Source organism: Apostichopus japonicus, chromosome 19, assembly GCF_037975245.1.
Source record: "Apostichopus japonicus isolate 1M-3 chromosome 19, ASM3797524v1, whole genome shotgun sequence".
NCBI lineage: Eukaryota > Metazoa > Echinodermata > Holothuroidea > Aspidochirotida > Stichopodidae > Apostichopus > Apostichopus japonicus.
Genome location: NC_092579.1, coordinates 3,234,832 through 3,259,482, shown reverse-complemented (window position 1 = coordinate 3,259,482; position 24,651 = coordinate 3,234,832). Strand labels below are relative to the sequence as shown.

The 24,651-nt window shown below is 38.1% G+C and overlaps 1 protein-coding gene across 1 annotated transcript; it reads left to right on the top strand.

The window, feature by feature from the left end:
* Window positions 1–3,178: 3,178 nt before the first annotated feature.
* On the top strand, window positions 3,179–22,793 carry LOC139959899 (uncharacterized). Its single transcript, XM_071957821.1, has 4 exons — window positions 3,179–3,588; window positions 13,851–13,912; window positions 14,205–14,304; window positions 18,449–22,793. The coding sequence occupies exons 1-4, from the start codon at window positions 3,437–3,439 to the stop codon at window positions 18,507–18,509; spliced, it is 375 nt and encodes a 124-aa protein (XP_071813922.1). The 5' UTR covers window positions 3,179–3,436; the 3' UTR covers window positions 18,510–22,793.
* Window positions 22,794–24,651: the final 1,858 nt, after the last annotated feature.

Here is a 24,651-nt window from a genome sequence, read left to right as displayed (position 1 = left end):
TCTGAACGGAGCGCCACCATCGGTTGGCGCGGAGCGTACAAGAAAATTTTTGGTTTTTACAAACCCCTAAGATGGCCGGAAACGGCCCTTCCCGAGTGTTCATTCTGGTTCCCTAGCCTCTTGCTCACTTGAGACACCTCAATTTTTATGTAGAAAAAGGACACATTTTTAACCTGAGGAAAAGTGGGGGCACGTGTCCCCTGTGCCCCCCGGTTCCGCCGCCCTTGGCCATTGGACTAGATATGTACGAGAAACAATCACAGCTGAAAGGGCATCATAAGTGATGCCCCGAGATAGGCTGAAACATATTATTGATCGCCTATTTGCTCAACTTCAAAAAACGTTTTACTACCACCCTCAAAGGCACCCTCACTGAGAAGGTATCAGCCTTAAGAGAGTAGGGGGGGGGGGGGGGTTGAACACTGAGGATAGGGCCCAGGAGAATATGAAGGGAACCAAGGAAGTTTCGGAGAAAAGAACAATTTTATTTTCATTTTCATAATATACTTCAGGAAAAATTTGCAAAAAGGGAGCCCAATTACATAATTGTCTATTTTACCCAAATTTACAAAAACAGCAATCGACTATAGAGTGAAGGGAATGAGATAAGTGATAAACGATCACAATCAACATAACAGGCCATGTGCTCATGACTGCAGTGTGCTTATACTGTTATAGTTATTTCGCTATAGGGCATGGACGCAGAGCAGTCTTGGATAATGGTGGGGACGCGTGTCTCTTCTCTAAAACTATATATCTAAGCTTAGCGCGACCACGGGTTCGCGCGTAGCGTACAAGAATATTTTGGCAAATATACCTCCCAGATCGCCGGAATAACACATCCCAGACCCAATGATGCTTTTAAACCTCATTTAATTTTGGTTCTCATGGCTTGGAAATTAGTTTGGGGAAATGCATGGGCGTCTGCATAAAAAAAAAATCAGGCGACAAATAATCCAAGAAGACTTTCGTATACCATGGGTCTGGGTGGGGTCCTCTCCAGAAAACAATTATAGAGTACCGCAAATGCGATTCCGTCCAATATTTAACAACTGTGGATAAATATAACAAAATGAGAACTGCTGCATGTCATTTGCACAATGCTGGATCAAACTGCGCCAAAGTTCAATACAGGGGAATTTGAAATGCAGCGTTTGGTCAAGACAAATTGGATCTGCGCCCATGATAGAGGGAATCTGGGTACTTCTGCCGTAGGCCAACTAATATCAGCCGACATGCAACAAAATAAACAGATGTGATTGAAGCAAGGTCAACTAAAAGGTTCAACTAAAATGTCAACTAAAAGGGTCTTCCGGTGGCTGAACTTGATTTCTGTACAAAAATGCTGTAACAATTTCTGCATCAAACCACATCATACTATTCTGTATGACCAAGACATGCATGTGTTGGAAACTGCGGCTGGGGAGGATCTTGACAATTCGATCGCCTGGCACATCAAAGTAATGTCTTTATAATTGTATTCGTGCTATTGGACTCCCTGTAGCTTCGAGTAGAAGGACCGGTTCTCGTGGACCTTGTCATGGAGGCGGCGATTAAAATATTTGAAACTTCTACAGATTTGATCACTGCAAGTAAACGAATGGGCCTACTATTATATTTCGAGGATATTGATTTTCTCTGACTAAATCCCTTTTTTTTTTTCTCCCTCAAATTAATGTCGAATCATGTTATGAAATAGGGAAGTTTCATGAATCGTAAATAAGTTAGAATTGCACTTAAAAATCAAAGGCAGATAATGAAATAATCATTTTGAGAAAGTTCTGATTCGAATGCGGCTTATCGGGATCTAAATTGTGACGAGACTATATGTTATACACTAACTGTTGATTGGTTGAAAGTGCGCACACCCCTAAAATAATACCATTAATTACCAATTTTGCTCTAAAGAGCCAATCACGAAGCCAAAAACAAAAAGTCCTGGTAAGCTCCGCCTACACGAATACGAACTCAGCTTTGGAATCCCATTGAACGTTCTAGGAGAATTAAATGTAGGTCAAGTACAGGCGCGTAGCCAAGGGGGGGGGGGGGCGAAGGGGGCAGCCGCCCCCTCCCTTGAGCATATTTTAAAAAAAAAAATTTTAATGTTTTTATGATATCGCTAGTATTTTCAAAAGAGAAAATGCTAAGATGCAACTTACAAGGCCTGGGAAGTGCCTTTTCCAGCAATCTGGGAGGCATTTTCAGCCAAAATTTTCTTGTACGCTCCGCGCCAATCATGGTGGCGCTACGCTTAGATAGTTTGCAATGCCGAATCTACAGTTTCGCCCCTCCCTTGGCAAATTCCTGGCTACGCGCCTGGTCAAGTATACAAAGAAGCTGAATTCCGTTCCTTCTTTTTATATATATTTGAGCGTATGAACAGACGAGTAATTAAACGTCTTACATTGGTACAATAAAGAGTGGCTATATAGCTTAATTACCGCATGTACATTCCATAATATTGCATAACAATAAAGACACTAAACATGGTGACTTAAGCCCAGGCATTTGTTTTGATGTATACAAACACCGAAATGGATGTGATAATTTTCCTTTCACTTTTGACTTTTTTTTTTTGGTGTTTCAAAGGGGAGGAACACTATAGGTCATTGTAAGCTAAGTTGCAGATAGTTTGCAGAAGAATAAATTCTTTTTTCAGTATACTATTTGCCTGAGTCGCGGAGTCCTTTCTAAAATATTTTTAAGAATGCTTTGGATGACTAAATTTTGTAATAGTCTAAGAATTGCAATAATATTTGAAGTTTCTGTGTTAAGATTGTTCCCATTAAGGTCCTTGATATGGGGAATTAATTATTTTTCACTAACGAAACTGACTAAAAGTAGTAAACCACAGATCAAATATGATATAATTATACCTCATATGGTATAATTCTACTCCGTATTGCTTCCCACCAAAACGGCTTGCATTTTACATGGTTTTGTATCTAGTGTTATTTGTGTACCCATGTGCCAAATTCTGCTATAATAACGAGTTTTCGAAGTGTTTATTCAGCAACTTTATTTATTCAGTGAACCGTGTGTAATGACACAATTATTGAAGAGGGCAGTCAAGCATCATTCGCCTGATAATTAACGGCTAATATCATAATATGAAACTGAGTACAGAAATACGCCTTCAAAAGTACGGCTTTTGTGTTTTTAGCAAGCGCCATCAAATTGCACGTAAGGCCAGAACGTAGGCGCTAATACAGTTAGGATATGCCACATACAGCGTGTGAAACAATCACACTACACCAGCAGAGGTGAACTCCACGACCACTGATTGCATATTTGCAGAACCCAGTTGAAAGCAGAAAGTTGCTGTTTATCGTCATAGCAGTCGTACAGTAGTTTTTCAAAACTAGTAAACAAATCATTCATAAGTTCTTATTTTCTAAAGGCATTAGACAACTGCGTTGAGTATAAAATAGTAAATATGAGCGGACCGCAGGCTTTGGGTAACTCCGGTGTTACGAAGGAGCTAATTAAAGCAGCCGAGCCAGGCGCTGCTTCTGTTTCCAAAGGTAATGATGTTACTGTACACTGCACGGGATTCCTAGCCACAGAGCCGCCGCAGAAATTTTGGAGGTGAGGTTAACAAAGAAAAACATGATAAAAAAAAAAGATTTTAGTAGTAAAACTAGAGAGTTCTTATATACAGCTTTGCAAAATATCCTTTGCACAATGATGTCCACGTTTTTTTCCCTTCAAGAATGTCCATCTAAGCATCTACAGTAGGCCTATCTAGTTCTAACAATCTATAAGCCCACCAATTACCAAGGAGTAGGACTAAGCCTTTAAAGTTAAACGCTTTCACTTTTCAGCACATCATTCTCAATAACTATTGTATAGCCCTGATATTTATATTCTGAAAAGATTAGTTATTCACATTTTCGCCATAATCTGTATACATGTAAAACTACAAACTGAGCAATGACTCTAGTAACCCTTATAAATGCCAATATGCCTGCATTGACTTCTAAAAATGGTCAATGTCGTCATCATAGGACTTCCACCGTTAAATATGATCCTATAGTTGATATTCTGAGCAGATAATCTACAGATACAGTGCAACTTATAAATAGTTAACAAAGCTGGCCATATAGGCCTAGCCAGGGGCATACACACAAAACTTACATGTTTCTAATTTCTGTGGTAGTGTCATCACTAATATTTACAAATTTTCAGTGACTAGTGATTCAGTCTCAACAATATATTAGTAATTACCCAACATCTGGGAGTGATAATTTCAGATAAAAATTGACTTGTTACTGTAGGACTACTTATTCAGTTCTGATCTTTGAGCATGCTCGATATTATTTAAGCTACTGTACAACTATTTAATTGCATATGAAGGACGAACTTTATGTAAGATGCAATAACCTCTTATGGTAAGGTGCTGGTATGTTAATGTTTTATTGACAGTAGCAGTAACCTCACACTAACAGTTCCTGTGTTTGAATAATACATGTATACTGTAAGAAGTGTGGGTGTTGCTACAATAATGCTAGTACTAGAAGCTACATAAAGTTCATGTTAAAGGGCCTGTACACATAGACAGAGGTAGTCCCAGTAAGCACTGCGAATAGTGCTCAAATATGAAGAAATCTCACAAAAATATGGGGAGTGGAAAGGAGCAAAAAAATGTATGACTAGAGCGGGAAATTTTCGAACCAGCGACCTTTGGGTTATAAGCCCAGTGCTCTACCAAGTAAGAGCTAAGCTGGTCAATCAGAGGTCACTGACCAGTTCAAATCCCATTTTAGCCATCAATTTCTTTCCTAGTTTTCCATTGACTAAACATTCCCGGTCAGTTTTCAATTTTTTTTTTATAATTGAAAAGTAGTGAGAAATACTGATCGATTGGTTCAATTCTGAAGAAAGAAAAAAAAAAAAAATCATAACCATTTTGGAAATAGGCTTCAAGGAAAAATAATGAACTGCTATGCTTCCAGTTGGTTAACATTATTGACCAGCAAAGGCCTGACTAAGTACAAATATGTAGTTAAAATTAAAACAAAATGCTGTTTCAACTACTTATGGAAGTACTAAGATGTGAGACAAAATGTTTTTCACACTTTTCTTCTGGGTCTATCAAGATCTTGTCAAAGTGTCTTTACTGTACTTATCTACAGTAGCAAAATCATCTGTTATTTAATCTGCTGATTAGTTGCAAATGTTCACCTTTAAGCTATTTAACTTGGACAAACATCAGAAAACGAGCTTGTGAGGAATTTTGTACAGCCTATTGCACAATGTAAATTAATTGAGTTCACTGGGAAGACTGTGGTAACACTGTGTCATTCATTTCTAAGAACTTAAAAATTGTCAACATTGTCACATGTGGGAAATGTATCTCTTCAGCTTTGTCCTACTAGATATTGTGCTAATAATGTCTTAGACTACTTTTACAGACTAAACAAAGCATGGGATTTTCCAGGATTTTTTCAGTTATGTAGCAGTGCATACTGTAGGAAGCCACATTTGCAGTTTATTAGCAAATATCTGCCATCATGATATATCTTTCAATGTCTTTTACGTGAAGTCACAGATGTTCCGTGTTATTTTGTACATTTTTAATCCAAATCATCACTTTCCATAAATTTGTGTGTGCGTGTGTGTGTTAGGATATTGCAGCTGAACTATTTGTCAAGTGTCCAAGTTAACAAGTGAAGCAAAATTCCCACTGTATTCTTACTTAATTACATTTATTTATGATTGCTTTAAAATGACAAAACCCAGTATTAGAGGCTGACCACTGGAATTTCAGATGCATTGCACTCATGAAATTAATTACAAGGTGTCATATTTTAATACAAACTGAAACAGCCCCCATTTCTTACAGTAAGAGAAGAAATTTCTACATAAAAAGCCCAGAATTTCATAAGTTTATGGACGTACTCTATGGAAGGTACAGTTAATTAGTCTAGGCATTCATCTTGCGATGAGTAAAAGTTGCCATAGTTTTTCTGAGTGTGCCATAAATCAACCTCTCATCCCCCCTAGATGCTAAATGTATTTCATTTGAATTGTGACTGGGTGACTCCGTAAATTTACCATAGATCTGTTATGATATTACTGGTCTGTACCTGTACTGGGTAAATAACATCTTGTGCTGTACCTTATGTTTGGAAATGTTTGTAATTTGCCTGGTTTGTGGAAGGCTTTACTTGGGTGCGCTGTTAACCTTTTTTCTACACTGTATATATATATCTTGTGCAAGAATTAATTTACATTGCCAGGTTCGGGGCTCAAAAGGCCCAAGATAGATCTGTGAAAAGTTGCCCCTGGCTCACAAATTTCTCAGGTGGTATCAGGAAGCCACTTAAAAAAGCAAAAAGAAGCATCCAATTGTACTTTGTAGTTACCCCACATAAAGTAATGGAAGTTTAAGGTCAGTATAGGTTAACCGTATTTTAATTTTTTAAGATGGTATATCTAAAGAAAGGAAACAAATACATGAAAAGAAGATAAGTTAGAAGAACTGTTATTGATACTGTACATGAAATTTGAAGACTAGATTGATAAAATAACTTGAGATATTGTCTTGAGAAACATGGTATGTAGAGCTAGATTTATTGTGTAATAACAACATGTAGCAACAGTATGAATGACATGATGTCAATACTAATAATTATGCATACTACTCATATTTATTGAATAGTTTGAACAAGAACACTTGTTATTACAGTTATTGAGATTAAACACATACTTGGGATTGACAGGGTTCACAGTATCGATTAAGGAACGTTTGTTCATGGAAGCAGTTTTATGATTATTTCAGATTCTGGTTTATCAGGGATATTCCCTTAATTCTTTAAGGTTATTTTATGTGTAATTTAGCTGCTGGTATGTGACAAACATGCTACATACAGTAGAGTGAATAAATAAATATTGACTCTAGAGATATAAAGGTTAGCACTTTAAGCTCTGTGATACTATCACCAATATATACATAGCTCTTCAGGAGCTATTTACTCAGTTTTCAGGGAATTATTTTAGGTGCTATGTATAGGCATGTATCTAGTCGTTATAACAATAGAGTTAATGTAATGGAAGACAGAGAATGGTGCTATTACAATGAGTCTGGTATCATACCCTAGCGATCTTGTTCAGCTGCACCGAACTTACTGAAGCATTCCACCTTTTGTATTTAAACAAGTTTACTTGAACAGGAAATATGTACTAGTGTGACAGAATTAATAACACAACAGGTGTGTAAACCATAGAGAAAATGTGTAGTTTCAAGAAACACACACACACAGACACCGATACACCAGCACAGCCTAGACGTAGTGCTTCACTTTCATACTGTACCTAGTAAATCCTCATTTGCATATCAATTTATTAATATATTTATCCGTCAATTTTAGCATGTTAAAATAAAAATTTCTAACAGTCTGCCAAAGTACTGTACTGTCCTTCCCTAACTGTTTAAAATACTAAGCTAAGAAATTTCCCCAGACATTGTGTAAGTCAAATTAGACAACAAACGGAAACTGCTCGCAGAGTGGGAATATATGCGCATGAGGTTGCCATTGGATGCAATAATGCTTAATTAACCAGATGCCCTTACCTACCTGTCTCCACACTCCTATATATACTGTATCTTAAAACGACAATTGGTCGAATTTTTCACCGCACTGTTGACGGTCACTTCAGGTACGGTACGCGTTCTTACTCCTTCTAGAAGGTAGCACTTGTCGTTCATGAATTAATACCCAAAACGGTATGATTTACTTCGCTCCTCTCTTACCTGTCTCCCACTCCACAATTGCACTTTCCTGTCTACCTAACTACACATTTGGAAATATGTTAGCACTACGCCCTCGCTCCCTGGGCAACGCCCACTAATTCCTCCTTCCGTATCTACCACCCGGAAGTAGACTACACGTAATATTTCGCGAATTTTTCGTCTGGAATTTTACAACCATCTTTCGCGATTTTGGAATCATCCTTGGATCATTCAGTTACTGAGACCTTCCGTCACTGATTTTTGGTGTTGGTGTTGGAAGTGACAGTTAATTGACTTTGTAGGGTATATTCCAGGGCGATACTACTGGAGTGGCCTTTAACATAGAGTGGCATGCAATACTACAACTTGAGATGCTGGTACAGCACACCTTCATCAACGGGTGATATGGTAATATTATACACAGACTACGTGGCTGTATCATTGTCTGCAAAATGCAAATTAGGGACACAGCTATCGACACATTTTGACAGGGGCAAATTTTTAAGGTTTTTTGTCAAATAACTTTGTAGTTGGCAGAATGTCAGCAAATTTGTTTGTCTGAAAAACAGTGTAGCGGAACAGCAAAGAATGGCCAATTGTGGATATATATACTGTAGGAGAGATGTGTAGGTTTGGAGAATAGAACACCTGACCCTCTTTGTGCCACAAAAAGAGATTTCTTTCATGTGAATCATAGGCCTGCCACTATTTTTTTCTGTTTATATTTCAGTATCTCCAAAGAGTATACAAATTTATCATTTTTGTTGTGTATTTAGTTAAAATGCTTTTTGAATTTGATGTAAACAATTAGTTGGGCCCTGGATGACAACCTCCAAAGCTGATTCTGATTGGACTGATCAGGCAACAGTTCTCTTTTAAAAATCTCATTTGAATGTTGTCTGTGGTATCAAATTTAACTATACATGTACACACCTAAAGGTATGCTCCATAGGGGCCAAACATGCTAGATATTCAATTATGGTCACCTTTGGTCAAAATTCTTAAATGGTTTTTATTACAACCATGGAGGTAAAAACAGACCTCCATGTTACAACTTCCGAGGAAATTTTCCTCACTGGGAAATTCAGTCATCTTGTGTGTTCCTTAAAAATGTGTGAGAACAATTTGGATAATAAAGACCTCCAGGAAAGTACTTTTTGACAACTTCTATCAATTATAGCGTGCTATAATTTGGGGCCTATACCGACTGCCTTTAAAGGCTAGCATTTTGCATTCTATACCAGCTTTAAATTAATATTCCCTCTCATTGTATACAATACTGTATGTACAGTAGCCCTGGTGGACTGTACATGAATGACCGGCTAATCTATTCAATTTATATTGTGGTCCAAGAGTGTGAAGGTGGACCAGGGAGTCCACTAACTTATCGTTATAAGGGATACAAAACAAAAGCAATGGTTGGTGACAAGTAGACTGAGATGAAATGAGAACAAAAGGTTAGCAAGGTAAAAATTGCACATATAGATCTAGATTTATATTAAACAATTTAGTCAACCACCAATCCAAACAGTGTTTTAATACATGAGTACATTAGAGTGGTTGATTGTCTCTTTGGCAATAATGAAACCAGTAAAGTCGGCTAGAAACCTTGCTACTGTACTCATTCAGTTCAATGACTTGGTCTGGCAAATGAAATAATTCTAGTTTAATCCTCTGGACACTCTTTGGAAGCCTGAAATGTCCAGAGGGTTACATACATGTACATCCCTATGCTGACATGAAAAGAGCAGTAAATTTAATTCACATGTGCTAGTACTGTAATAGTCTACACAGTATAAATGTCAAAACTGAAGAACATTAAGAATAAAGCCACCCCTTTGAAAAGACATACAGTATTCTTTGAGCGTGACTATTGAAATGGAAAGCTCTGTGCGGTTTCCCAACGAAGAAATCTGTTTAATTATTACTGATCTAGCATGCTACACACAGGTCTAATGTTAAATACGAGCAATTAACTGTTTTTAACCATGGTTTCCGTAAAGCTTTGAAGGTTGAACCATGTGAAGATTGAGACTAATTTTGCACTTCCTTCTAAAAGAATGATCAATGTACAAAGTCTGGCTTAATTATATATGGTAGGAAAGCCATGGCATTGCATGATACAGGTCGCCTTGAGGCGAATGAAGTGTTGACTCAAGGGCAAAGGTCATCAAAAGCATTATTTCGAGAATCAGGCACCATGCATTAATGAGATTCTGGTTGAAAAACTGTTGTGGGAATGACAAGTAATATTGACAACAAATTGATGGGTTTTTTAAAGAATTGCCAGAATTTAGAACTGTTCCTCATTAAAGGGAGTTTGAAATTAAATTTTGGAGACCTTTCACACAAGTTTTTAACTTTCAAATTGCACTAGTAAATGGCTATATTTTTTATTTTTACAAGTACAGTACAACTATGGTTTTTAATTATTTATACCGCAGTAGAAGTATATAAGGATCAGTTGAGACTTAACCATCACTACTGTTAATGTTGTGAAATGATGTTGAATAGAAGCATTGCTAAATTGCAAGTTGCATTGCAACACCATTTAATATTCTTCACTCCTTCATAACCTGGATTTGAGTGGATTAAGATCACATCCAAAATACAAGTGCTGGGATGCATAAATGATAGATTTTTAATGGGAATGGGAAAGTAAAATTTAGCAATGGCCAGGAAATGGGCAACATCCGTGGATCAACATGTTGAGTAAATTAACATTATTTTAAAGTACTGTGACCAATGAGCTTACTGTACCTGTCACCTTACAACTTTTAAAAATGCTTCCTTTACGCAGTGTCTTGACTGAAATTGGTAAAGTTTTATAAGACAATTATATCTGATTGTGGGAAGTTTCATCACCCGACAGTACCATACTGTAGTTTGGGTATCTGGACATAAGAAGGCTGACCCTTTAACTATTGACCCATCTAAAATACTTTAAGTTACTTAAGTATTATAAGATCATATAATGCAGGGGGGCTCTTTAGGCAGTATAAACACAAACCAGAGACAAAATTACAAAGGATATTGTGATATTAAAAACACATTAAAAATTTGTCAAGAGCTACAAATATAGTGGTACTGTTGAGGTTCACCCATTGATCCCATTAGTGCACTACAGTGCACTACGGTATCTTTCAGTTATGATGAGTTTCATAGCATTTTCAGTGGAGATTATACCATTGAACTTTGCCCTCAGCATCAACATCAAAGTTAATTAACCAGCATTTAATCACCTTTAGGGTTAAAGGAGCACGTTGCATATATAGAGTGAATAGGCCTATACATATTTGTATCCCAGAGAAACTATACTGTAGTATGTAAACATGTATCAAAAAGATGTATTACCATGGAAATGAGGTTGTGGGCAAAATGGATTTTTGTCATCCTTGGAAGAATGCAGTAACAGGTACTGTACATGGTTCACACAGGCTTATTGGTAGCCAAAGTCTGTGTTTTGTGTTACATATTCCATATTAAGTACAATATGGAACTAAATGATGAGTGTTTATACTTACTGTACATACAGTGCAGTTAGTACCAAAAGCAATGGCATGTTTGTACTTTAAACGGTAGGACTTGTCAATAAAAAAGTACATACTACCTAATACAAGTGTTCTCCAGACAGGGTGATCTCTGCTTGAAGGATTTCAAGTGTGTCTGCTTTACTCTTTCTTCATGGTATAAACAGTCCTGTACTTTTATCTGTCCACCAACATTAATTCGTTTAGTCGGCGGTTACGGCTATGTGACAGCTACCGAGCATTAATACTGAAACTCGGATCACAATTGGTCTAACAAAGACACTTTCAAGACTTTTTTTACCGAAAGGAAAGTATAGGCCCCTATAATTTTTTAATTTCATATTCAGTTTATAATATCAACAATTATTGCCTGAACACTTTCTCATAGCCAGTAAAAATATAGATCTATAAAAGTTACAAATTTTGATTTTGGAGGTTGAGTTTTACTTCATGATTTGAATAGAACTTGACTGTAGTCAAGCTAATGACGTACATTGCTATAAGAGTTAGTATTGAATAGCATGGAAAACTATATCAAAATCAACTAAAAATTCTCAGGCTCCTCAAGTTGAACCATGGAGGTAAAAACAGATTCTTACCTCCATGGTTGAACTGACACAATATATACTGTGTCACTATCATACACCCTTCGGTTTTACCTTGGGCACAATCCTACACCTGTGACCAGAAGGATCAAAGTAGGTCAAATCTGTGTGGTTTGGTTCACAGGTCAATAACCTCTTTTATTTAGTTTGTCTTTGATGAGTTATGAAGACTATCAGGAAAACACAATAAAGGATTAAATTTGGCCTCTAGGATACAGTACCTCAAGTTACACATTTGGTATTTGCCAGGGTTGGGTACAGTATATGTATCACTTAACTATATAGTATTTCAATTGGTTGACAAAATTTGTTATAATTGTGCTTGGTATCAAGATTGTTGTGATGTCATACTGAAGGTGCACATTTAATATCTTAATAGGGCAATTCACATTCTTAGGGAACTAAAACCTGCAGTAATTAAGATACCCCATATGGATTATACTGAACATACAGTACATAGCTTTGTGTGAACATGTCTTACAAATTAATACTCACATACATAAATCCACGGTCTATAGTAATGTTAGCTCTTTGCCTGTACGTGTAAATAACGCAGAGTTCATAATTACCTTTGATCCTTTTAAAGGTCTTAAAACTGACATATTGCACCAGCAGGTAGATTATAAATGTTTGACAAGCTGTCAAATAAACTGTTGAAATTTATTTCCTTTTTATATTCATGTTATAGGCTCGATATAAATCAATGATTAATTGCCTACATACATCTGTTGGTGACCATGCACATACTTGGTGTGGAAGTGTCAGGATCCAACTCTGTATATTAAATTTAATTTGATAAGGTACATGTATGTACAGTATCTGCATCCAAAAGGATTACGATTCTGTGGCTATTACAGTACGTGTTAGAATTTACATACATAAGAATTAAGAAGAAACCCTGTTGTACAGGTACTGTTCTAAAATTTGAGCCATTGTACTCAGGGACCATCTTCCCTCCCTTACCCCCTACCCCTCCCCATTCCCCAGAAATAAACCGAGGGAGCATCAGCCCACCCTCCTGCCGTCCACTGACAGGTCTACAGATTATTAAAAAAAAAATTTTATCTGTGTACAGTTCATTCATAGTTCAACATGTACAGTACAAACTAAACAACTGAAAACTCTTCATCACTTTTTTCAAAAGTTGCAATATATAGCACCATTTTGTACAAAGCTCCCTTCATTTGACCAAAATTTCTCAAAGAAGTGGGGAAATCCTTCCACCAGGACAAGGAAGCAGTTGAAATTAGTTTAACATTGTTTACAAAGTTTCAAAATATTGCAGTATTTTGCAATGACAAAGCTACTTCCAGTTTATCAAAATTTCTCAACTTTGGGTAGATCGCTGTCCGCTAGGAACTACATACAGTAACATTTGAGTCCCTTCATAACATTAAAAATGGTGGTTGCACTCCTGGTTGTACTGGTGTTATCTCATTGTATATACTGTATGCATTATTAAGGGAGCTGTCAGGCTCTCATGAAGTTGTACTCGCCCCATCTGCATTTAAATATAAATCTTTTTGAACAACAATAAACTTCATAATGTTGTCAATACTAGACCCTGCATTTTCCACAGGATCTATGAAAATTTATTCAATTTCCAAATTCCATCCCCACCCCCATCCCCTCCCACATTCTCCAGCCCTCTCCTTTCCGTGAACTACCTTAAATCGTGTCGCGCTTCCAAATGAAAATTCTCATATCCATAGATCACTAAGAATAAGACTATATATGTCTAGAAAGATCCAGGGGTCTGAGTAAATCGAAATTTATGTAGATGAATTCAGAATATTGATAAAGCTACCCATTTTCAAGTCAAATCTTACTTGCAAATCCTGGCTTATCTCTGAATATCCTGTCTGCTTTTCATACAGTAGAGCTGTAAAATATATTGTCAAGCATACTGTTTTTTATATTTTATTTGTTTTACTTTTAAATACAAGTGCCTTTGATTTTATTCCCTTTGTTTTCTTCCAGCACAAGAGATGAAGGACAGACACCATTTTCATTTCCAGTGGATATGGGAAAAGTCATCAAAGGTAGGTCTCCCAAGGAGTGAGAATATTAATAACCATGCTGCCTATTTGGGAATTTTTTTTTAACCGGGCAATAATGTGGATGTAATCCAATCTAGAAGAAGTAGTTACCATGGCAATAAAGAAAACATGACAAGTGGACAAAATGGCTGTGCCTGGAGTTTTAATGTTTATGCCAATGGATATATAATGGTACATATCTTATCTATGAACAGAAACATATTCGAATGAATCATCGACATTTATAATCCTCTACCGATCTTCTTGAACTTTGATTTTTCTTTCCTTTCTCCAGGCTGGGATATAGCATGCATGTCGATGAAGAAGGGAGAATCAGCTAGATTCGTCATACCATCTCGCATGGGGTACGGCAGAAGAGGATTTGCGGCTTGGAAATATCCTTTTTCATCACTGATCGATTTATTTTTCTGACATGTACAGTACCGTACCGTGTCGATATCTATAACTTTATTGTTCAACTAAAAACATGATGTACTGCTTACACTCTCTCACCCGTCACCATTCTTCAAAAGGGGAGAGAGGGAAGTGTTGACCAAGGAGTGGGTCTAAGGGGGCGCATTACCTAAATATTACCGATAGCAGGGAGAGTGCAATAGAATGGCAGGGACAGGTAAGATTCCACCTAGATCTCTTAGTTAGATCCAATAATGAGTTGAATAATGAGTTGAATGAGTGAATGAGTTGAACGAGTTGAATGAGTTGAAATAATGAGTTGAATCCAATAATGAATAGATACTGTAGTCCATGTCAGGGTTTTGATCAAGGGGCCGGGGGAGGAGGGGAACTGAGAAGGGGAAGATCAAAATTCCTGGTTCATGTCTTTTCAAGATGGTCAAAGTTACAACACACAAGATACAGCTCAACATATTATATACTTCTGCACTTCCGAGGATACTGACTTTGTTCTCTGTTCTCATGTTTCTTTCAGTCTTCTTTGAGAGAAAGGTTTGGATACTATGGTTCTGTTTCTTCTTGAAGGTTTGCTTTATAAGTACTGCATTTACTAGATTCTGAGGTTTAGATCACCGTAATAAAACACAGTTCAACATAATTCAGAGCAGATCCTTCAAAGGCTAATATGCAAACAGTTTTGTAACCATGGCAACTAAAACTGATGTATTTTGCATTCTCTGGTTAGTTCTTCTTGTGCAATTACTGTTACCCCGGTGATGCGTCCAGCTATGGGAGGGGGATGATTGTTTCAGTGAGAGTACCATACTACTGACTAACTTTACCTTTGGAGAAGCTGCTACCACCGACTTGACCTCTCTTCCCTTGTAGCTTCTACGGTCTGTGTGCCTCTAGAAGATTTGGAAGAACAGATTGCCTGCTGCAATTTCTGCACTTTTGGCTTGGAAAAGCTAGACTTTCATCATGAAATTCTGCCTGTACTAAGTGTCTGAACTGATCATTGTAAAAGATATCTTCCTGTGATTAAGGAAGTCCACCGATCTATTTCTGATGTCACTAGTTGGCCAATTCCTTGCAGTTCAATCATCTTCACTGACCTCCTTGCCGTGGCCTCAGCAGCAACCATATCTCTGCTGCCTCTGCTGCCAGAATCTAATCCTCATCTTGAGGAAGCTGTAGGTGATGGAGGCTAATTTCGTCCTGGACTCTAGTATCCTTGATCAAGTTCCAGGAGGAGATCCTCCAGTTTGTTTCTCTGGCTGTCTCTAAAGTAACCTGTGCAAATACTCCTCTCAGATCATCTTAAATCTATCTTTCGCATCGTAAAGGAGGATTTAAGGTCGGCAAACAGATTCTTTTAGTCGATTTCGTGCAAATTCAGGACCTTTGTCCTGTTTGGTTGGAAAGTGCTGTTGCACTTTCTCTATTCTCGGAGCACGTCCACTGGCTAAAAGCAGAACGAAAAAATCTGGAATACAAGTATTCTGCTGCTTGTTGATTGACCTCAGTTTGGAAATTCTCTCTAAGGCCTTTGTCTCTGGCCAATTCTCCAAGAAAAACCTAGGCCTTCTCTAAAAATGGAGATAATCGTTGGTGCATGTGGGTGGCTGAGTTCATTGTGAACACTTCCCCCCTGTGTTCCTCTGACTATATCCATGGTTCAGAAGCATGTATGTTCAGTTCATGTGGTTGGCTGAGATCATTGTGAACACTTCCCCCTTGTGTTCCTTTAACTATATCCATAGTTCAGAAGCATGTATGTCCAGTTCATGTGGGTGGCTGAGTTCATTGTGAACACTTCCCCCCTGTGTTCCTCTGACTATATCCATGGTTCAGAAGCATGTATGTTCAGTTCATGTGGGTGGCTGAGATCATTGTGAACACTCCCCCCCTCCCCCTTGTGTTCCTCTGACTATATCCATGGTTCAGAAGCAGGTATGTTCAGTTCATGTGGTTGGCTGAGATCATTGTGAACACTTCCCCCTTGTGTTCCTTTAACTATATCCATAGTTCAGAAGCATGTATGTCCAGTTCATGTGGGTGGCTGAGTTCATTGTGAACACTTCCCCCTTGTGTTCCTTTAACTATATCCATAGTTCAGAAGCATGTATGTCCAGTTCATGTGGTTGGCTGAGATCATTGTGAACACTTCCCCCCCTCCCCCTTGTGTTCCTCTGACTATATCCATGGTTCAGAAGCATGTATGTTCAGTTCATGTGGGTGGCTGAGATCATTGTGAACACTCCCCCCTTGTGTTCCTTTAACTATATCCATAGTTCAGAAGCATGTATGTCCAGTTCATTTGGGTGGCTGAGTTCATTGTGAACACTTCCCCCCTGTGTTCCTCTGACTATATCCATGGTTCAGAAGCATGTATGTTCAGTTCATGTGGTTGGCTGAGATCATTGTGAACACTCCCTCCCCCCTCCCCCTTGTGTTCCTCTGACTATATCCATGGTTCAGAAGCATGTATGTTCAGTTCATGTGGTTGGCTGAGATCATTGTGAACACTTCCCCCTTGTGTTCCTTTAACTATATCCATAGTTCAGAAGCATGTATGTCCAGTTCATGTGGGTGGCTGAGTTCATTGTGAACACTTCCTCCCTGTGTTCCTCTGACTATATCCATGGTTCAGAAGCATGTATGTTCAGTTCATGTGGTTGGCTGAGATCATTGTGAACACTCCCCCCCCCCCCTCCCCCTTGTGTTCCTCTGACTATATCCATGGTTCAGAAGCAGGTATGTTCAGTTCATGTGGTTGGCTGAGATCATTGTGAACACTTCCCCCCTTATGTTCCTCTAACTATATCCATAGTTCAGAAGCATGTATGTCCAGTTCATGTGGATTGCTGAGATCATTGTGAACACTTCCCCCTTGTGTTCCTTTAACTATATCCATAGTTCAGAAGCAGGTATGTTCAGTTCATGTGGGTGGCTGAGTTCATTGTGAACACTTCCTCCCTTATGTTCCTCTAACTATATCCATGGTTCAGAAGCAGGTATGTTCAGTTCATGTGGGTGGCTGAGTTCATTGTGAACACTTCCCCCCTTATGTTCCTCTAACTATATCCATGGTTCAGAAGCAGGTATGTTCAGTTCATGTGGTTGGCTGAGATCATTGTGAACACTTCCCCCCTTGTGTTCCTCTAACTATATCCATGGTTCAGAAGCAGGTATGTTCAGTTCATGTGGTTGGCTGAGATCATTGTGAACACTTCTCCCCTTGTGTTCCTCTTACTATATCCATGGTTCAGATTTGTGCGTCGAGTACAGAACCACCCTGAATTGGAGATCTCAGAGATCGGATGCCTGTGGCGCTATAGATATGGTGATCTCTATACTGAGCCGTCCCTATGGCGCTCAGAGTCATGATTGAATTGTGGTTGCGTTTAGACCCAGAAAGATTATCCAGAGTGGGCCTCGTTGGTGGCAGATGTTCTCTTGTGTCTTTGAGCCTTGCCCATGTCTCTTCTAGAGGACTTTGTCCATACTTTAGCTTTTGTATATTGGCTAAGCTGGTCTAGCTGGCACCAGTGGTGAAGCCATAACAGAGCCAAGGTGCGTGGGTTGTCCTCCTGATTATTTTACTTCTCTGGAGTCTTCATTGGGGTTTGGTAAGATGGTAAACCTGTATGTACTGACATACTACGGTATGAAGGGATCTAGCCTGTCTTCCATTGCATTTCATAATTACGGCGCTCTGTAAAGTAGCAGTAATGATTGAATGTCAACGATCGGATCACAAGATCCACCTCAATCAGTGGGGCTTGAATTTAACAGCACCATGATTTATCCCACATCCCAAAGATAAGAAAGCCTCCACTCCAGGTAACAGAATTTCTGGAGAATAGAAAGTAGACCGGGAGACAGACTAAAAAAAGTATTGAAAAAGCCCATAGTTTGTATCGGAGAAGGTTTGTCTTAACTCTTTGAAATATCAGATGGTTAAATTTAGGACTATTGTTTGGGACGAAATCTTCAAACCGGGCTTTGTTTTGATCACATTTATCCTTTGTTTATCCTTCATTTAATGATTTACATGATTATGATTTACATTACTACTCCTGTTTTTATGATATTTTTGTTATCTTCCTTAATCCTTTTCACGATTCCCCCAGATGCTGAGCTTATATTTGAAATTGAGTTATTGACGATCAACGGCCAATGAAGATAATTCCACGGCGGTTCCCGTTGTTTTCGTTTCAATTGACAATCATTTCCTCATTTCTTGGGTATAAGTAGATATTTTTCTGTTTCTAAATTGTGCTGTGTGACCATTTTGTGGGGTTAAAGGTGACCATAACTGTGGATGTTGTTTATGCTATGCTGTTTTGTACAAATGACACACCTCCTGTTCGTTCAGGGTAAACATTTCAGTTTCAGACTCTCCAACTGTTTGAAAAATTTAATTTGACATATCACTACAGTTGCAGTATTTAATTTTTTTTTTTTTTTAATGTCCAGTTTATTTTATTAACCTCCAATTGAAATTTATACATCAGGACTTGTCCATCAATTTTTTCTCGATGAAGGCTAGAGTGAACCTTGGTTGGGGCCGAGGGCCAGACAGATTCAAAAACCCATCATTCCCAGGTTTAGCAATGAGTAGTTTCGATAGGGTGCTCAAGCCTAGGCACACCCAATTAGTGGAGGGTTGTGGGTTTGTCTTCTTCTTAATGACATATTGAAATCATTGCAGGCCAGATGTGCCCATACAGAACCCCTTTTATACATTTATGAACAATATTTGAATAGTAGTGATATTTAGACATATGTTGCCAATCAGTTTGGTTTGATACATTATGGAACTTGCCTGCCAGAAATCAGTGTCTTTGACTACCATCTCTAAATTTAACTTTATTCTACATAAAATCATGTAGATATCTGCCAAACTCATGATCATTCTACTGCTGGATGTTTCACCCACTCATCAATCTTTCTTGTATTCTTTGAGACTTCTTGTTTTTGGATATCAATATTTATTCTCGCAGTAGTACTGTACTTCCGACATTTCTGAAACATCTTAATTTTCTGTCGCTGTATAATATCAATAAACCTTCCTGGTTGGTAGGCCTTCCCTCCAGAGTAAAAGCGACCGATGTTATCATTAGGTTCTTCCAATTCTTGCATTTTGTTGCTTGCTAAGACCTGTCATTGTTGCTCTTTACTGTGATTATTAATTCTAGAAAATCTTTCAGTTACATGACTGTTGTAATAGATATGTCGATTTGTACATGAATTTTATACCCATGCAACATATTCATCTTCCTACTTTGCAATGCCCTTGATGTGCTACTCGAGACAGACATGAACAAATTTCAAATTGAATTTCAATTTTTTTTTTAAAAAGAAAGCATTCGATATATTAAACAAATTTAAGCTTAACAGAACCAATATGTTTAAAGCTGTAGCAACAAAGGTCTTTGAAGGTGCAATGCTATTTACTGGTTAGCAATTATTAAAGTCTGTGAATAATCTTATGATTAAAAGGAAATAGATAATGTTTGGTGGCGTTACGACCACCTGGTCTATTAGAATCAAGTCAGGACGAGACTTAAACAATGATAAACAAGTGATTCCATTCCTGTGGTCATTTCATGTTGTATATTTGGGTAGAGAAATTAACTGTGATGAGTGTCTGTAGTATAGCAGTATGATGTCTCTACTCCAATATTAACTGGAAATTGATGTCATTAGGGCAGTTGGGGATGGAAGGGGGGGGGGGGTGGGGGTGTGAGGCAATTTGAGAGACAAATGCAAAGGAAAGATGAGTGAAAATAGAATTGGGCTGAAATGGAAAGGCTGATTCGAAAGATAATGTAGTATATTCTGCTCCAGCAATTTGGGATTTTAAGTTTGCTTACTCATTCTCCTTTGATACTCTTCATACCCACCTCCCTAGCCCTCCCCTAGTCCCCCCTCCCCCCTTACCACTGTTTCATTGCAACAAACAATATATAAACAATCATGTAACTTGCATTTCGTCTTAAGAATCGCCGGCCATTTCCTCCACACTGTTCTGTTCACGTCATATAAGTTCATGTGCTCTTGAATATTCAGGTTTGCACGTACTTACATTCAGTCCAATATTCAGTGTGAAGGTAAATATAATCTGCACAGTAAAAGATAAATACTGTTGTAGACTTTGCAATAGAATGTTTCAGTTTCTTGTAAGGCATAGAATGTACCTTGTACTCAGTTTATCAATCCATTAAGACTACATGCCTAAATCAGTTTTACCGTATTCATGAATCATAACTGACAATCTCCGAATAGAAGTTAGAGTGTATTTGTTTATGTTGGTGTTGCAGTGGTCTGGTAAAGCATTGGAATGTATTTTGTGGTGATATGTTGTGGTTATAAAGTTGGTATTCTTGGTACAATATTCTCATCTATGTCAGGTATTTTTATGGCTGACTATTTTGGATTCCGAAATACTTCCAACTGGCAACATTCTTGTCCTCATTTTTTCCCCCTGTACTTGCCTTTGGTAACAACAGTGAGCTGCAAGAATACACTAGCCCTCCAAATTATTTCCAGAAATTGTTGTAGGAACTTAGGAGGGAATATACTGGGAAAAGATTAAGAGGTATAAAACCTTGCCCTTTGTGTCTGTCTGTCTGTCTGTCTGTCTGTCTGTCTGTCTGTCATACTTAGTAACAATTCTCGTCATTTAATGAAAGTTAAATATACTCCATACTGCAGTTAGGTATAATCCCTCAGGATATGAACTTTGGAACGAATACCAAACATGGCCGCCACACCATTGTGCCACTCTTGCCCTATCTCAGCTTCACTACTTTACATGAATGCTGTCATGTGATCATGGCATTGTTAATAAACCAGGTGCACTATCACAATTCTCAAAGAACAAATGAATTTTTTTTACTGTTAACTCCTAGTTTACTGACTTTGCTTGTGTGTGTCTGTGTTTGCCTCGAGTGAAGGGTTCACCTCATTCCCAGTTTCTGATTGTATTCAATCATTTTTGAAATCGTGTCCTACCTGTGTGATATCAAAGTGATTTTTATGTTCTTCCTCTGTTGTTCTTTATCTGTTGGTCTCTCTTCTCTCATTGCAAGATCAATATCACCTTGCTGTTGATATTCATTTAACCTAATTTGTATTCATGATGAAACCTTCAACGGTTCAGTGCAATGACCGAAGGGAGTGTGTTCATCGATGAGAATTGAGAGCTAGACATTTATGAATAATTAATTCAATATGCATATTCATACTGTATCAATCAGTTGTTTTTTTCTTGATGTATTGATGAAGTTTAGGTAACAGCTGCAATAAAGCCTAGCTTCCTTGAACCATGATTCTGAAAAAAGGAAAATTAATTATTTTCATTTAAACATACCATGTAATAAATATTCATGTTCAAAGATTAAGTAAGAAACAACCAGTTTATTAAAGTATAGAATCTTCATAAGACATTTCCAAGGCACACTAATATTTCATGTAAGTAATGCTGCTCTGAGTAGGGTTCATTTCTCTCAATTTTTAATGTTTTTTTTTTTTTACCACTAAAAGTCTTGCCCTTTTGGCTAAGATCTTGTGTAGCATTATGTTCCCCCTCTAGGGGAATGGTGATATACACGATGATCACACAGTCACAGTCTCTATGCAAGGGGACTGGGGTTGAGAGTGGTTTGATTGTTTGGTTTATTGTGCCCAGGTTCTTTAATGGGTGACTTTTCTTCAAAGGTCTCATGAATATTTATGAAACATTGTTGCATATGTTAACATATATATTAACATGCTAAATGGCTCTCATAGATTACCCCATAGCTTTTAGACTTCATGTATAGACGTATGAGTAACAACTGAAGGTGATTGTCTGTCATTCCATCATGATCTTTCTTGTTGAATTAAAACGTTGGTTGATTACTGGCTGCATTTATAGTTATGACCATTACCAATCGTACAGTCTAATCGTGGATTAGTCAAATCACAGATTAAATTCAATCTTCCTTGCTCAATGATGTTTTAATCATGCTAATATTGTTGCTTCATTTACTTTTATTTGCATGCTAGTGTTATGTGTCTCACTCCATTGTTGTTTTTCGTTCTTCTTTTCTGTAAGTAGTACTACTTTTCCTGGTTCCAAATCGTGGCACGTTAAAATCTTTCACAGAGATTTCTTCTTTATAATCTTCAAAATGGTAAATATTTGGTATTGATTTCTGCATAGTATAGTTTTTACTTTCATTCATAGTCTGACCTCTAGTCTACCCATTAACATCTTTCAACAAGAACTAGGTCTATATTCGTCTATTCTACTATATATATATAAATATATGTATATATATATATATATATATATATATATATATATATATATATTTATATATAGATTAGATTCCTTAATAGGTGAAGCAGGTCACTCACAAATCTCACTTGATCTAGAATTTGATTGCAAAATTAAACACATTACTCACATCAAAAATCAACTCTGTGTTTGCTATTTTTCAGTGTCTATCTCCATGTTCCACAGTTTCGTTTTCAACGGGAGGTTTCCTTCCCTTCCCCTTTTGTCAACACCCCTCCCCCACCCGTAGTTAGACTCCATGTAAGATTCCTCCATTTAGTCTTCCTTTAAGGGGGAGATTGAGGGGGGGCGGGGGCAAATTATGACATTCCCCGACTGATTTAGATACGGGCATCATAATGGAAGAGCAAGATAAGTATTGGATTTTAGAAGGTGTGCGGTCCTAAGATCATGGAAGCGAACTTCCACGAAGGTGGATCAAGGGCAGTGGCGTAGCTAGGATTTTTTGAGTGGGGGGGCCATGGGGGGGCTGTTCGTTCTTGTGGGGGGGGGGGCCGGAGGTTACTATCTGAGCGGAGCGCCACCTTGGTTGGCGCGGAGCGTACAGAGAAAATTTGAGATTTCAGCACCCCCAGATCGCAGGAGATGGCACCTGTGAGGCAAAATAGCAACCAAAAAGATGTGCAACTTTGGTGACAGAAATGCAAAAAAAAAAATTTTCTCTTTCATGCTGACTGGCCTTGCCAACTCAGCCAGACTTTTAACTTGAGGGAAGTTGGCATCATAGGCGTACGGGACCATTTCAGTTTGGGGGGCAGAACTTTTTGTGCCTGAAAGTTCCCGTGACACTATCTAAGCGGAGCGCCACCATCGGTTGGCGCGTAGCGTACAAGAAAATTTTTGGCACACAATGCCTCTCAGGTTGCCGGAAACGGCACTTCTGAGGCCTTGCAAGTTGCATCTAAACATTCTTTATTTTATAATCTCACGTTTTAGAAATTTACACTTCCCCAAAAATTTGGTAAATTAGAAGAAGAAAAAATGGTAACATCACTTTGAAGGGGAAAAATGGGACAGTATATTTTTTAAGCTCCTATATTTAGTTACCTTATTTATTATTTTAACACAGTACTCAGCTACCTCCAGAAAAACATACATTGTTCAACGACACGTAGGCGGGATAATGTCGCTGTGTCGGGTGAGACTGCAATTTGTCTCACAAAAAAGTATAAAATATAACAAAGAATATGATAAACCTGTACTTCTAGGCTTGTAGGCACTCCCCCCCCCCCCACCATCCATGAAAAAGAAAATGTTTCTTTTATACACTCATGTCGGGGATATCCAGGTCAAGGGCGGCGGAAGCACTTTTAATCTGGGGGGGGGGCACCGACATCAAAGGGCACTTTGCAGAAATTCGATTGGAATGATGCAGCCTTATATTCAGTACCCTTTATAACTCTTATTGTATTATCTTATTTGTGTATACACATCACTCCATCAACGCCCCCCCCCCCCCCCCATCAAAGAAAATATGCATACTAGCACTGCAATATCCAATGCGCAAATTGGGAAACAAGGAACAAGTTTTCTTTTGAGACAAAATGAGGTGAAATCATGCTAGTTGCTAATGTAGGAATCTTTTTTTTTTTCTTGTTAATATCTTGACAATTTTTTTCCATTCGAAAATGTTTTGAGTTTGACTCACAGAAATTCGTTAAAAGTCACGGGCTTAGCCAGGATTTGCAAAGTTGTATGCACGACTATCTGAGCGGAGCGCCACCATCGGCTGGCGCGGAGCGTACTAGCAAATTTTTGGTTTTACAAACCCCTCAGATGGCCGGAAACGGCCCTTCCCGAGTGTTCATTCTGGTTCCCTGGCCTCTTGCTAACTTGAGGCACCTCAATTTTTATGTAGAAAAAAAGGCACATTTTTAACCTGAGGAAAAGTGTGGGAGGGGCGCGTGCCCCCTTTTCCCCCCGGAATATATATACTGTATATATATATATATATATATATTTCCAGAGGACAAGA

Excerpts from the sequence above, each read along its gene's own strand:
- LOC139959899 (XM_071957821.1), top strand. The coding sequence starts at position 3,437 with ATGAGCGGACCGCAGGCTTTGGGTAACTCCGGTGTTACGAAGGAGCTA. Across the intron at positions 3,589-13,850 it reads CCGCCGCAGAAATTTTGGAG|CACAAGAGATGAAGGACAGA; the intron begins GTGAGGTTAACA and ends GTTTTCTTCCAG. Across the intron at positions 13,913-14,204 it reads TATGGGAAAAGTCATCAAAG|GCTGGGATATAGCATGCATG; the intron begins GTAGGTCTCCCA and ends TCCTTTCTCCAG.